We start from the raw sequence: 15,926 nt of genomic DNA, 5'->3' as shown, positions 1-15,926 counted from the left end.
ACCTCCCTTGAGTCCCATCCATCTCTTATTTGTTTTTCCATCCAGCGTCTTATTACCTGCTCTGAGGCCTCCAGGCCTCCACACTAGATCTTGTCAGTCAGTCCTCTCTTTTGCTCTCTCAGCCTCTAAACCGTTCTAAACTACAGAGAATGGTGTTATCTCAGCAATTTAGGATTGATTTCTATTTAAGATATCCCAATGGTGTATATATACAGTATACCGTATATCGGGGACCTGAATAATTGTATTGATATATATATATATATATATATATATATATATATATATATATATATATATATATATATATATATATATAAATATAAATATATATGAACAGGGTTTTTAAAAGGATTTTGTCTGTAAGTATGTCTGTGGATGTTTATTTTTTCAAGTCCAAGCTGTAGCCTATCTGCTCAGTTTTGATCCTGTCTTTTTTGATTTGTCATAATACCTCCTTACCTCCATTTATGTCATGCTTTATGCAGTGTTTCTTTTTGCTGTTCCAACCAATTTGCGAGTCTACAAACCGCAGCTGCAAGGTTGGGATTGTGCTGAGAGTGTTATGTTGTCTCTGCTATACTCCCGACCGTCTACATAGGATATCGTTCCAGGATCTCCCTTAATGTCGTGAGGCATTCATTGGCTTTTTCTGCTGCTTTGTATGTTTGTGTGTATATCTGTGTGTGTGTGTGTGTGTGTGTGTGTGTGTGTGTGTGTGTGTGTGTGTGTGTGTGTGTGTGTTTCTGTGGCATTGTAAGGTCATCAAGGTTTCCAGCCATGTTTTTCATTTTTCTCTTTCCAGATCATTTCCACTTCTTCAGTTTTATCTGGCTGTTCAAACAGGCCGCTTGAAAGTGCAGTGATTTAAATATACAGTAATGCACACGCACAGAGAGATGGTATACACGGATTTATCACTCTGCAAAGGGAAATGCACAGTAGATCAGCCATAAATGAGTCTTTTTATTTTTTACAGACTTTACAGATGACTCTGTGATTTTAACATTAGCAGCCATCATGAATACACAGCTCCTCCTGCTCCCTGTAGATAAATAAATGGTTCTTTGAAAGTAAAACGTTATGTGATCTGCATCAGTTCTTGCCCTGTCACCCATTCTGTCACCTCCAGTGGATAAATGGTCTTATCCAGCGATAGCAATAACTACCATGACACGTTGGTCTCTCCTTTTTATCATCGCAAATCTAATCTCACTCTAGTGTTTGTTCCTATCCTAAAAACAGTTTTAGTAAAGCAGAGCCCACGCTGAGAGCCAGGGATGGTTAAGATGTTGTTTTGTCTTTGGATAAGACAGATTTCTCTCATGCTAGAGACTGAAGCCTGTTATTTGTAATAGTTGTTAGGTTTTTCGGTATATGCATGAGTGTACATGAGTGATGTAAAGTGGGTGTCTTTGAAGTGATCTGATGCTGGCTGGGTAAATAAGAACGGAAGTAATGGTGCTAGAGTAGTGATAACAGCAGGCACTAACCTTCCTCTTGTTGACATCTGTTTGGCCTTCTTTGTCCTCAGTTACTTTTTTATTATCCTCTTTTCCATCCTCTGTTTACCTTCCCTACACATCTTATAACAGCGTGGAAACTTTAAAGAGCAAGAAACAGATCATGTCAAAACTATTATACTGATTTAGGTCTGCCATCAGAACATGTAGGTAACACTTAAACTGCAGGGGATTGATGAATTTCAGGTCCATACGTAGGTTTTTGTGTGTGTGTTAAAAGCAAACATTTTGCACTGTTGAGTTCATATTAATTAATGTTAAATTGGATAATTTTCAAATCTCCAATAAATTGAATATAACTTATTTATGTACACAAAATCTATATCATAACAATAGCATAATCATACACACCTGTGTGGAATGTGATTGAATGCTTACCGTAATGAATGATGATAAGTGATTCATTGGCAATTATTAAACAAAAACTGTATCAAGTCCAGCTTTTAAAAATTGCTCTGTAATGGTCTGATATTTTATTTTATTTATTTTAACATTATATTGGTCTGACTAGAATAAGAAATAATAATCAGTAATATACTCATCTAACGTATGACATGACAGAGCAGAGCAAATTATTACAGTTAAATATATTGCTATTATCTTTATAAAATTGTTATAGTACATAATAACCTCTGAGGTGCTCATAAAATTGGGGGATTTCTTTAGATAGCAGCACTGACAGCAGTCTTCCAGGGCCTCTTGACTTATGAATAGTCACATATCACTATTTCCAGGTGATTGTCAGCAGGGTATATATATATGTATATATATACCTGTATCAGAAGGTCCATTTTACTGTAGCTCATCAATACAATTTGTTCAAATCTAGTTTGTTTCACCTTCATGATATTACAGAAATGAAGATTTTTAATGACTTTTTGCCTCGTTTTACCAGATAATATTGGAGTAGTGTAACTGTGCAATATTTAGCCTATACATTTATGTGATCTGTATTAAGACCAAGCACAATAGCCATAAAATCCATATTTCTTGTATTTGCCATGAGGATACTAAAAGCGTAAGAAGGAAGGAAGGGAATTAGAAACTGCTCACAGCATTATTGGCAACAATTCAAGCTTAATACTTTAGACTTGCTTCATCTTGTTGTTGTTTTCATGTCCCTGTATATGTATGTCAGAATAAGTTTATAAACCTCAGTGCAAGACATTTTCTGTTGCCTCCCCTTTAAAGAAAACACTGGCCCTGGGTGTCCAACCCTTTCACCTCTCTCTGTGTCCATTGAGCATCTCACTCACTGTCTGTGATGGGGCTACCAACTGAATCATGGAGATTTGTGGATGTACTGTATGTATTGACTTTGTAAATTGTAAATAAATTAATGTAGATGAACATATATATATATATATATAGATCAGACTGTCCTGCCAGACCTACAGCACACCCTCTTGACACTTGATCCTCTTATTCCGTCCCACAGACCACAGCGACCAAGTTGCTCTCACAGAGGTATTATTGTGAGGAAATATAGTTATAGTTGATAAGACATTTTGAGGGCAAACTATCAGCTGTAGCCAAAAAACGCATTCTAACATATTGTTATACATGATTATGCTGCAGATTTAAGGATGCTCCAGCAAAGCGCTGCTGTGTGGCTTGTAGTTGAAGGAAAAATCTAAATGAAAATCAAAAACCATGTTCACTATTTCCTCTCGTGGCATTGTTCTTCCCTCCAATTTCTCATTGGCAGGACAGTGTATAGATATATATTTTTGTTCTGAGTGTTGTACCTCTGTTGTCAGTCTCTGAACTACACTCGCTTCTCTCTCTGAAAAGGAACTTATAAGGGCAGCTTGAGTCAGTTCATTGATCCACATTATTAGCTGATAGTGTCAGCCCTACAGTAAGTGGAGCCTTGGTGCAAGGTAGATTTTCTCCTCCTATAGTTTGCAATGGGGATTGAGGGGAAATTATTTTGCATTTAGAAGCACTGGCTGCTGGAGGGTTGGAGTTATATAATTAGATGTACTGGTTTGAAAACAGATACTGATAGTAGGTCCCGTTTACAAGCCTAAAGACACCATACAAACTTGTGAGAGAACATGGTTTAACAGAGACAATCTCATAGATATCTGTTGTTAGATTCCTCAATTTATAATCAGAACATAAAACCAAATGATTCCACAATCCCAAACTGTTTTTAGATCTCTCTTTCTCTCTCTTACTCTCTCTCACTCCTGTTAACTTGTCTCCTGTTTTTTTTTTCTTTTATTGTGAATTTGTGCCTTTTTGTCATCTTATCTTCCAATAACACTGCTGTACATTGGAGACGTAAAGAAATTAATAAAAAGAAGCAAAGCAACTGTACATATGTTTTAATGTGAATGTTTTTATGTAATGTGCAGTACAAGAGCAATGATCTCCTTACTTAATTACCATTGTGGCAGGTAAGAAGAGAACTGATATAGGTTTTTAGCACAGGATCCTTCATATACTAACCCCATGTGTAAGTTTCCTATTGTCATGGGAAATGTGAAAATTGTACATCTTCTCATTTCCACGAAAGCTTTAAGATAATTTGAAATATTACAGAAAATAGATTTATTGAGGCCAAATGAACATGATGCTTTATAAACCACTCATTAATTATGAACTAATTATTATAAGCATTAGTAGCAACTTTATAATAGCCATCCAACTAATGTTTATGGATGGTTTACAAAACAATTATTAACCGTTGACAAAGTATTAACTATTACTATATTAGTTAACTATATTAAAGAGGCTAAATCGCCAGATGCTTTGCAAATTACCCATTCTGGTCTGAGAAAGCGAATATTAACAAACTATTCCTATTTCAAAACATTGAACACACCATCAATCTGGTAGCCTAAGGAAAAGGTGAAGTTCCAGAATGATAATTTGGTATCTCTATATAAATTGACTTTGATCTTTACAAATGAGATATTAATTCTATATCATATAAATACACCAATGCTGTGAACAATCGTTTTTTTGAATATCTGTCCAGACCCAATAATTCACAGGGTTAAACTGACATATGTCACTTAGATGGCATTGCCCGGAGTCAAGGATAAATTATAGGTTTTACTGAATTGGATTCAAATAGCACACAGTAAAGCAAAACACACACATTCCAAACTGTTAAGAAAGTAAAGGATTATTTATGAACATACAAAGAGGGCTTTAGTGCAACAAATACCATGCGTCATGGTGACATTCAATAAACAGACATGTCCATTCATGAATTAGATAATACTTTCTCACTGGGTTGTAAACCAACCTAATAGCTTGATCCGATGTTACGCTTTAAGTCCAGAGCAGGTTGAGTTGGGAGCTTGATGGGCAGCAGCAACAGTCAAACAACGGGACTCACCGTAGGAAAGCAGATCCAGTCTCTCGACATCCCTTTGGTGACTTTCGTTGTCTGTGCGCAAGGGGTCTGTGGCTTTTTCCGGACACCACAAGAAAGACACATAAAGAAAGGTAGGCTACTGTACTGAAATAATGATAGTGTTTTTTTCAGCAGCTACTTGAAAACTGAAGAAACAATCATTCAGAAAGTTTGATATTGTTAATTTTCATGAAGTTAAAGGACACTGAGGAGGCAAATGTGTTTCTTTGTTTCAGAAAACTGATGTTCTCAAAGGTCACAAACACAGGTAGAAGTGTCCTAAATGGGGCCAAAGTATTTACGTAACTTCATGGGTTGAATACAGTTACAATGGCTGGACCCTTGAATTATTTAGAACATTTTAAAGCACTAGTTTGTGGAATTGGTTTTAGAAAAAAATCAAGCAGGGATATTTTTATAGTTGTCAGTGCTGTTTGTTCAATGCCTGTGGTATTATGAAAATCTAGTCCCTTAATGTGTGTGTGTGTGTGTGTGTGTGTGTGTGTGTGTGTGTGTGTGTGTGTGTGTGTGTGTGTGTGTGTTTATAATATTGTGGGGACAAAGACTTATTTACATGAGTTAAATTATTGACCTTATGGGGACCAAAATTCTGACAATTTAGCACTAACGTTAGGGCAGGTCAGGTTTGGGCAGAAAGCAGTTATGGTTAAAGCTACACTTATCAATATTTTGGATCAAATGACTACATTTAAAAAGTAAGAAAGTTTAGAAAGTAACTATCAGAGTTGTGATTACGAACCCTCAGATAATCTTACCTGACTGCAGTTTCCTTCCACCTTTTTAGCATTTTAGCATGTTTTAGCTCATTATTTTAGGTTTACGGCCCACCACTTTACTGTTTGGTTCTCTAAAAAACAACTGTACAGTAGAACCTGCCCAGTACCAAACAACAGAAGTACCCTCAGGAGTTGGTGGAAACCAAAACTGAGCTAATTTGTCAGGTGACTAGAAACACAACTCCAAATTAATGTGTATCTTAATGTAGTTCTGTGTCTGCTGCTGCAATTAGCCAACTAGTTTGCTAGCCATATGGTGATAATATTTAAATCCAACTCTATTAACATGCTTTAAGTCAACACAGGGGCAGAGAGCTTGCTTAGTTGAATATTAGTGGTGCACGATTCAGAAAACGTCACGATTCGATTCAATATACATTTTTTAGACTCAAGATTTGATTCGAAATCGATTTTCGATTTTTCGATTCAATAACAATTCTCAATTCAAAAACCGATTCGCAGTATGTAAATGTTACTTTTCCCATGTGATTGCAGTAGACATACAATTTAGAAGAAATTAAACAACAAATTAAATGTAGTTTGATCTTACTTTATATGTCTTCATACAAAAATAAAAACTTTTGAGACTAAAAACTGCAAAGTGCCAAGCTTTGGCCAGCTTTCAAATACATTTAATTCAAGTATAAAATAAAACTGTTAAATAAAAAGAGCTTTTTGTTGAGAGTTCGGTGGGAGTTTAGAGCATTGAAAGATCGTGTTGGTTGACTGGCGCATTAGGTACTTTAGGTTGTTGTTCGTCCACATCTTTAATGTTAATCTCTGGGTGATGCCGTATCATGTGAGTTCTCAAGTTTGTGGTGTTTCCAAAATACTTAACTTTTGCTTTGCAAAGCCTGCATATAGCATGATTCCTATCAAGTTCTGTCTTCCCCTCAAGATTATAAAAGCCGAAACGTGCCCAAACTCTCGCCTTCAATGAGGATGGAGCAGGTTGAATAATTCTTTCTGTGAGGTTTACCATTGTTTGCGCCGTCTAAACTACTTCTGCTGCACTCGTTTTTCTTTTGATTATGACAAGAGTGCCCAGGCATCAGTGTGAATTCGACGCAGCGCCATCTATGGGAATGGCGAGCTAAACTCATTTCTGGACAATAGTATACACGCCATTACAAAACAAATTTTTGGTGGGGGGGAATTCTATGAATCGATTTTGATAGATCGGTAGAGCTTGAATTGCGATACGAATGTGAATCGATTTTTTTGCACACTTTTGCACTATTGAATATGTTAGTCTAGTCTGCCTGACTCATCGATCTTTTATCTGACTGAGGTTTGTGTAGATTAAAATCTATGGCCCTGACCATGGCTCTGAAATATCAGTAGAAACTGTGTATTGATAAATCTGTGGTGCTGTCCGTGGTGCTGAAGTAGCAGACGGATTTGTACGACTTTTACCCAATAAATGGTCCCACTGCCAGATATTCACCTTAACGATGTAAACAAATTTAATCATTTTTTTATACAGTATATCACAATATTTTGAGCAAGTTTAACAAAATATATCCCAGTTAAAGTGTTACTGTTTTTACATGTGACCTTCAGGGCACTGCTTCTGTAACAGGGATGAAGCTAACCGTGATTTTACATGATTACAAAGCCATTTCAGAAATGACTTTCAGGCATTCCTGTCAGCTCTGTTTTATTCAGCAATGGTCTGCGCTCCTGGTAAACTGGCTGTCATATAGGCAAGTCTTTCATCTTGTTATGTGTGTTTTCTTTTTGTTTCCACTTTGTTTAGGCATACATGTGTTTGTGTGTTCCTACAGGGGAGAAAATGAGCACTGGAATATTACAGAGTGGAGGGAGAGACAAGTTCAGGTAAGATCAGAGTCCAATACAAATATCTTCTTCTTTGTCCTCTGGTCTTATTATTAGTAATACAGGAAGGAACAACAGAGAGAAGATGGTGATGAAAGTCATGGTGGGAGACAGCAGAGAATTCAGGCAGAAAAGGTTGTATGTAGAGACCAAGAGAGTCCAGAATAAGAAGGTATAAACCTCTTGTTCAGTAACTGAATTGCCTAACCGTCATAAGAAGCTTTGAGGCAGCAGGTTCTGAATCTTTGCAGGGTCTATGAGAAAACTTAAATAACCTCACATTCTTTATTTCTCAGTGAACCAGTGAACCCTCTTGCTTATCCACTTCACACGTATGCTTGCTAAAGAATGTGCCCTAAGTCTCTGCATGTGATGCTGTTACATGAAGAGGCAGGGAGAGCTGGGGCATCCAAGATTAGCATTTTTTATTTTGTAAGGGGCAATCTCTTCTGGTTGTTTCTTTCCTATTGCCCCCCACAGCTTTCCAAAAAATAAAACACTGTTGACTTTATGGCATGACTTATTATTTGAACTCTGCTACCATGTCAGTGACTCAATCAGAAATTATTTTGTATTCATAGGTTGTAGAGTCATTTACTCATTTCAGCAAAAGTGTTTATCAGTTAGGAATATCCGAAATGAGATTCAATGACATAATCCCAAAAATAATGCAATATAATAAATTTCCAGTGCTTTTGCTTAACCTACATGACAATCATCAACACAATATCCATATAAATTGAATTCTTATATTATTACCATGGTTTTATATAAATCATTACTGCCACATAATGATTCTGTCCATAATCACAGAGTCAATGATTCAACAAGGAAAGACTGTTTTCTGTAAATAGGTGTAAGGGGTAAAAAGAAATGCTGAAGAGATTATATGAGGAATTATTGGGGGAAATCATTGTGGTGTTTATAGTTCAAAATCTCTAAATTATTGAACCCAGTGTGTAAAACTGTATCCTACTGTTTCGAATCCTGGTCATTTTTTATAGAGACACATTTTACGATACTGACAACTTCATTCTGGAACTTAACTTTTCATCTGAATTAAAAAAATATCTCAGAGCATTCATGGTTTTGAAATCCTTAAACCATTTAAGAATTGCAGGGTTAGGGTATGCTTTGGAGTTTCTGCTTGCTTCATGAATTGATCCGATAAAATTCTATTATGCAAATCTATGTGTAATTTGTCCACTATTTACAGTGCTGTAACACTTGTTGATTAGAATAATTTAACCTTTTGTTCTTAGAAAAAAACATCCATGTCAGAGCTTACAAAACTGTGTTTAACCACTCACTTCTCTCTGGGTTTACGAAGATAACCTTTCACCTATATGAGGAGAAAGTGGATTGAGGCCAAAAGAAGCTAATGCTATTGTGCGCTGTTGTCCCCTCGCTAATGCATGACTGTAATTGCGGGGTTAAATGCATTGTTCACTCAGCTGATAGAGAGATCGCTACCGGTAAACCTCTTAGGGATCTGAATGGTTACTCTAGTCTTGCAACACTACTCACAATGATGCAGGATCAGCCTCCAGTCAACCTCTTCTACTCTCTCCGACTACACACACTCACAGACAAACACACACATGTTCACATGCCCGTCTCCTGCTTGCGATTAACGTCCAAATCTTAATTCTTGCCCACATTCCTTAGTCAAACCCACTGCTTTGTCAGTCGTTGCTCCATTGCTGCATGATCACACGGGACTCTGCCACTGAGAGGACTGCACTTGTACAGGAACATTTCACCCTGCGCTTTCCAGTTTTTCATCCTGGTCAGTTTGGAGGACCTAAATCAGATGCTGCCTGAAGAGAGATTTAACTAACTAGGAATCCATTCATGTTAGTTTGAGTGGCCTGAGCAGAGTGAAGGCCTCTCAAATCAAATGGCTGCAACCTAACCAACCAAAGGAGAAATCAAGCTAAAGAAATTCCTTCCACTGGATTTAGTTTTGTTTGCCCTTGCAGGGCAGCATCTTTATTTTTTATTTGAGTCATCTTAAATAACTTGCAGGTAACAAAGCCAGCACCGGAAAGCAACACCTTAAGACCTTTTTCAGTCCAGGATCCAAAGATGGACCCGTTTACATTCAGTCCACGTTTGCGCTCAGACAGTATGAGCAGCTCAGCATCTCAGGGCTCCAGGTCCAAGGTGCTCCTCCGCCAGCGTTTGTCTCAGCTGCTGACCTGCATAGAGGACATGAGCTCTGACGACGAAGCCAGTGAAGAAGTGTCCCGCACGCTGGACGAAGCGTTTCAGCTCTGCGGGTGCTCCATTCCCACAGACACATTCAGGTTGACATGCACATGTGCTTATTAATGCACACACAAGTTTACACTGATACACAGGCAGGAAGTGTTTGAATTTATCTGGATGTCTTTGCAGCTTGACAATTCTTAGTGGTTTCCTATTAAAAGATTAAAGAAAATGCGGGTGTTGAAAAAGTAAATATGTTATTAATATTCTTTTTTTTTTTTACTTAATTCTTTTTCCAAATGTCCAAGGGCACAAACTGTTGAATGCTGTATTATATGTTGTTGAAATGAATAAGTACGAATGAAAGTAGACATAGAAATAAAGCAAAAAATAAAGTAGAACTTAATATTAGCTAGGATTAAAATGTTTTCCAGTATTATCATTTGTAGTATTACATTTGCACACCACCAACTGAAGACAATAACTTGGGACTAGGGTATTTACAAGGCAAATGAAGCAATGCAACTGATATTTGTCACTGTTTTCTCTTTTTCCATCACTTTGGTCAAAACACTGACAGGCTGCACATGGCGACCTGGAACGTGGCCACAGCGGAGCCTCCTGAAGACGTCACCTCGTTGCTGCAGCTAGATGTCCAGCCCCCCACAGACCTCTATGTGATTGGGTGAGAAATAACAATATGGAATTTGGAATTTAAAACTTTGCCTGGAATGGAACTAAAGGATAAAAGTATCTCTTTTTGCCAGTGTGTTTTTTTTTCTTCATTTGTTTGTGCCGGTGTGTGTCAGCCTGCAGGAGGTGAATGCCACCCCTGTGAGGTTTATCTCTGACATGTTAATGGAGGACTCTTGGAGCCACGTCTTTATGAACACACTGGCACCCAGAGGCTTTGTCAAGGTGAGAGAGGACAGAGGGAAGTTACACATTTGGTTGCTGTGTATTTGTGTGGATGTGGATGCATGTACCTAAACAGTGTCTCTAAAAACCTATATAACCATGGGGCTACGTTGCTTAAAAATCCTCAAATTATTTTAAAGAAAACATTACCTTTTATTTCTTCTGTAAACATTTTCATGAATTTCAAACGACATGCTTTATATTAGGCACTGTAATTTGTATTATATGAGAATAAATGATTGCATTAAAGTTAAAAATCAAATGAAACAAAATACTCAAACTGTAAGTACACAAGTCAAAAAGAAAGAGGGTGTAGTTACAGTTTGAGACTTGTAGCATTTTGTTCATTTAAATTTTACTTTGATGCATATATTTATGCTCATATAATACAAATTACAGTGCCCAATTTATGACATTTGAAAAAGTTTTCTTTAAAGAAATTGAAAAATTAAATGTAAAAAACAATTTTATTGAAATCTATCTCCATCTCTGTCTAGGTCACATCTATAAGGATGCAGGGTTTGCTGCTGCTGGTTTTTGCCAAACAAATTCATCTCCCCTACATCAGAAACATCCAGACCACCTACACTCGTACTGGCATCTTTGGCTACTGGGTAGGTTATCACAATGGGAGCGCTGGTTAGGTTAGCCCTGAACCTTATACAGAACAACACTGTTAAACTCTGCACACCAGGAATCCCATTGCCGTCAGATGCTGTAGAGTTTAAACACATTATGAAAGGCCTATTGTGTTTGTTTAGTGGGATGTGCAATAGCTTTGACTGAATGAGCACTACAGTAAAACTGCTTCGCTACACTGGGGCAGTTACTTGCAAGAAAAACTGTCTATTCCAAGTTACAGAAAAAACATCACTTGGCTGAGTAAAGAACAAACTTTTTTTATTCATAGTAAAAAGAAAAGTGGTGATAGTGGGGGGTTAAACTACAATTTATTGCATTTTCCTGTAAATTCTGCAGTAAAATGAATGAATGTATTTTTACTGCATCATTCCTAAAATGTAATGTTTGAATCTTTGGAAATCCACTTTATCTTTCACTTCACATGCTATATTCCTGCCCCTCTGTTTATCTGTGTCAGGGTAATAAAGGAGGGGTGACCATGCGTTTTTCCTTCTATGGCCACATGGTGTGCTTCCTTAATTGCCACCTAGCAGCTCACATGAACTACGCTCTGCAGCGTGTTGATGAGATTGAATACATCCTGGAGACACAAGAGTTTGACATCGCTGACACCCCACATGTCCGGGATCACAAGTTAGTGCACTGTACATAGGGGCATACAAACACACACACACACACACACACACACACACACACTGTAAAATAAATATGCACATTGGGTTGTTGTATAGAGAATGAAGTGAGGCTCCATCCCTCTCACACAGGTTGGTATTCTGGTTTGGCGACCTGAACTTCCGCATTGAAGACCACGGCTTGCATTTCCTCCGCTCGTCCATCAACAAGGAGCGCCTTAATTTGCTGTGGGACAAAGACCAGGTGATGTGTTGGAAAAAGCATAAACATGCACGCATACAGACAATATCACGCATTCACTAATTTATTTCATGTTCCTGCAGCTCACCATGATGAAGAAGAAGGAACCCTTCCTGCAGGAATTTGAGGAGGGGCCATTAAATTTTAAACCCACCTACAAATTTGCCCGTAACTCTGAAACCTATGATACCAGGTAACTCATGCTGCAAACAATTATATTACACACAAATACTCAACAGGTTCCTCGGATTTCATCTGTGCTCTTGTTTCCGATTTTTGCACAGCACTCCGAAGACATGGTTGGGTTTTAAGTAAGACGCACTCTATGTTTTTGTATTGCATGCCCCACAATCCCTTATTTCTTAGACACTGCACCTTCTGTCCTTTTTCCTGAAGCTTTTGCCACCACGTCTTTAGTTGAAACGACACATAACCATAGAGACGTACTAAAGAGGAACTGAAAGCAGTAAACCCTGGTGTATAGATTATAGTGGAACCATCCCTGACACTAGCGCCATGTATGTGTCTCTCTCAGAAAGAGCATTGTTGCACTGCCACTAACCATATACAGACCAAGGCCCCTGCAGCGCAGAAGCACCACCCTCTTCTTCCTCTTCACCTCCCTCACCTGGGGGCTGCTCTCTGTGTGGTTGGGGGCATGGTACAGGGAGATAGACCCACCAAGGTGGGTGTCTCCATAGATATACTGAGGAATATGAGTGGGCCCCATAGAATAGGCACCTTTAAGGAGCAATCACTAAATAACTGGAGATGCTGATATAAATGACAAGACACAAATGGGGTTTAGTAAACATAATAACCTTGGTGAATTTCAGGGATGTTCTGCAAATGCATTATACCTGAGAAAACTCTCTGCACCCAGCATTGCATTGTTCTGTTTGTTCTTGTATTATGTATGTATTGCTTTTGATAGTGAATGTACATATTTGTGCATAATACTAATACCATGTGAAATTGTATTGTCCACTTGGACACTGTATGTATAGCTCTACATTATATGTGTGTGTGGTGTGTGTTTTTTTCACATGTAGTAATTGTTTCCAATATTTTTGTATAAGAATTGTCACTGAAGTTGACATAGATAGACACAAATGGAAATGGGACATATCTGGTAAGAATTACAAACAGAGAATTCAACTCAATCTCAAATTTGAAGCTGTGTGATCAACACCTGCCTTTGCTCTGCTCAGTGGCAAGAAAAGGAAACCAGCCTGGACGGATCGGATTCTCTGGCGCATCAAACCCAAAATCCTGCCTTCAGAGGATGATGATGAGAAGGCATCGACTTCTACTGATGATGAGCTCGATGAGTATCCACTCCTGGTCACTCAGGACAAGTACACCAGTGACATGAGCTACGGAGTCAGTGACCACAAGCCTGTCATTGCAACCTTTAGTCTGGAGGTGAGAACAGGCTCACTGTAAGACCCCAGAACTGTTAATCAATAAATGTTTTTCTTCTAAAACAACCACTAAATGCGGGTTTTTCTTCTGCATTATTAAAGCTCCTTCTATTTCCTCCTGTCTTTTCCTGCAGCTGAGGAAGTGCTTTGACACGCCACTGGTTCACGTATCTCCTCTGGGTGTATGGAGCGCCGACCAGGATGTACTTCTTAACTACACCATCCAAGAGGACTTCATGTCCTCCACATGGGACTGGATCGGCTTGTATAAGGTACTGGGACAGACATAGAGGGGAATATATATATATATATATATATATATATATATATATATATATATATATATATATATATATATATATATATAGGCAAGATTTTTAACTCTTGGGTTTATTATTCTCCTGTAGGTTGGATTCAAGAGTGTGTTCGATTATGAAACCTTTGTTTGGGTTAGAGAGAAGGAGTTGCCAGAGATAAATGAAGTCATACAGGTAAGTAGTAAAAGTTCTATCATGTTTGGACAAATACTATATGAATTATTGCTTCATTAATATGCATGTGTGTGTGTGTGTGTGTGTGTGTGTGTGTGTGTGTGTGTGTGTGTGTGTGTGTGTGTGTGTGTGTGTGTGTGTGTGTGTGTGTGTGTTTTGGTTGCAGTTATCTGTGGATAAGAATGAGGTGCCTCTGCTGTGTGGACATTATGTTTTGGGTTACTACAGTACAAACATGCAAAGCATCGTCGGCCTCAGTGCTGACTTCCAGGTAAGTGTAGCACTATCACATATGTAGTTATACTTTATTATATGTATCTAATTTTCAGTTGTTTCAGGATTGTGTTATTTATGCCCTTAGACACTTTAGTCTGTGCTCATTAACATCCACTGTTGTAGGTACTGCCAGAAATAAAAGAAAGAGCTTGACTAACACTAAAATCCTTGATGCCAAATAGTACAAAGCCCAGTTTCTCTGAGCAATTGTTAAAAACAAATACAACTAAAGAATTGAAATTTCATTCTTATTGTGTCATGCATGTAAATAGGAGGACAAAAATGAGAAACACCTCTCAGTATATTTCAGACAATATCCACAAAAATGGAACATTAGAAACGTTAGGTAGAATTTATGGCAGAGATGTTGTATTGAATTCCAGTGGATTGTACAGATGTACCTAATCAAGTGGCCAGTGTATAGTTGCCGTAGGAAATTTGCGTGGCAGCGGCCTACTTTGTTTTGATCTCATCTTTCTTTCGATCTTGCAGATCCTGGAGTCAAAGCGTGCCGTCATGGAAGGTCTCGTTCCTGACAACATCAATGGAGTCAACGAATAAGAACAAATTCACCACAGCGCCACATCGTATTCCTCTCCCCTGGAAATGTACTGCTGATTCAGTTATTTAAAAATTTCCACCACACTGTCATATGGACTTTAAACTTTAATTTGTTGTTTCCAATTGTGCCTTTAAAGAGTTCACCTTAAGTCAGATTCACTCTTGAAGGAACAATTTCTATACAAAAGCTGTACCGCTGTAACAAAAAAAAAAGGAATAAGTTAAGTTTTGTTTGTGAAAGTAGTGGTCATATACTGCAGGTCAATGCTGTCCTTGATCAAATTGTATTTGAAAATAAATGTTTATTTTTTGGTTTGGTCTACATTAGTGCCAATGCAGAAGATTGTACAATAATTCTAAGAAAAATCTGCTTCTCATGGGAAACTGTTGTATAGAAGATTCTGTTGATGCAGGCTGTTTCATTATATGTGCTGTCCTAATGCTGAAGGATGCATCTGGTAATTGAGTTTTTTAAATTATTGCTACAGTATGTATTATTGGACCCAAGTGTTTTAAGGTGAAATGGTAAAGATGGGAGACACATTTAAAATATTAATCCTCTAAGAACATTTAATGTTAGATGTGGATTTTGATGTGGACTTTTACACTGAGGTGTTTGAGTCTTATATTGCTTTATAAAAAATATGTGTCATGTACATGAGATCATATACTGTAGCTAAGTATAATGTGTACCATGACAGACTCTAAGGCAGTGAACAGAATTATATTATTAATAAATAAATGTTTCTTCTTAATCGTGTTCTAAACTTTGTAGCTCTAGTTTTTCACAATAGTGCAATACAGGATGCATTTTCTATCCCAATGCAAACATTATGATTATTGACAAAGAATAAAGTGTTAAAATGTCTGTGTGAGTGTGTTTTATATTGAAATTGTGTTTAATTGATTGATTGATAGAGTGAACAATATCACAGTCACAGAATACAATAATAAGCATGTATGTGTATTGGTATGTGTTTCATTGTGGTAATAACATC

The 15,926-nt window shown here is 37.6% G+C and overlaps 1 protein-coding gene across 1 annotated transcript; it reads left to right on the top strand.

The window, feature by feature from the left end:
• The first annotated feature begins 7,499 nt into the window (after positions 1–7,499).
• On the top strand, positions 7,500–14,928 carry inpp5kb (inositol polyphosphate-5-phosphatase Kb). The gene is made up of 12 exons (XM_028595936.1): positions 7,500–7,532; positions 10,324–10,428; positions 10,553–10,661; positions 11,159–11,275; positions 11,761–11,936; positions 12,068–12,179; positions 12,260–12,369; positions 13,388–13,601; positions 13,735–13,872; positions 14,008–14,091; positions 14,258–14,362; positions 14,860–14,928. The coding sequence occupies exons 2-12, from the start codon at positions 10,331–10,333 to the stop codon at positions 14,926–14,928; spliced, it is 1,332 nt and encodes a 443-aa protein (XP_028451737.1). The 5' UTR covers positions 7,500–7,532; positions 10,324–10,330.
• Positions 14,929–15,926: the final 998 nt, after the last annotated feature.

The sequence above is a fragment of the Perca flavescens genome, chromosome 13 (genome assembly GCF_004354835.1).
Source record: "Perca flavescens isolate YP-PL-M2 chromosome 13, PFLA_1.0, whole genome shotgun sequence".
Taxonomy (NCBI): domain Eukaryota; kingdom Metazoa; phylum Chordata; class Actinopteri; order Perciformes; family Percidae; genus Perca; species Perca flavescens.
Note: the sequence above shows the minus strand (reverse complement) of the source record. Positions and strands in the feature narration are given on the sequence as shown.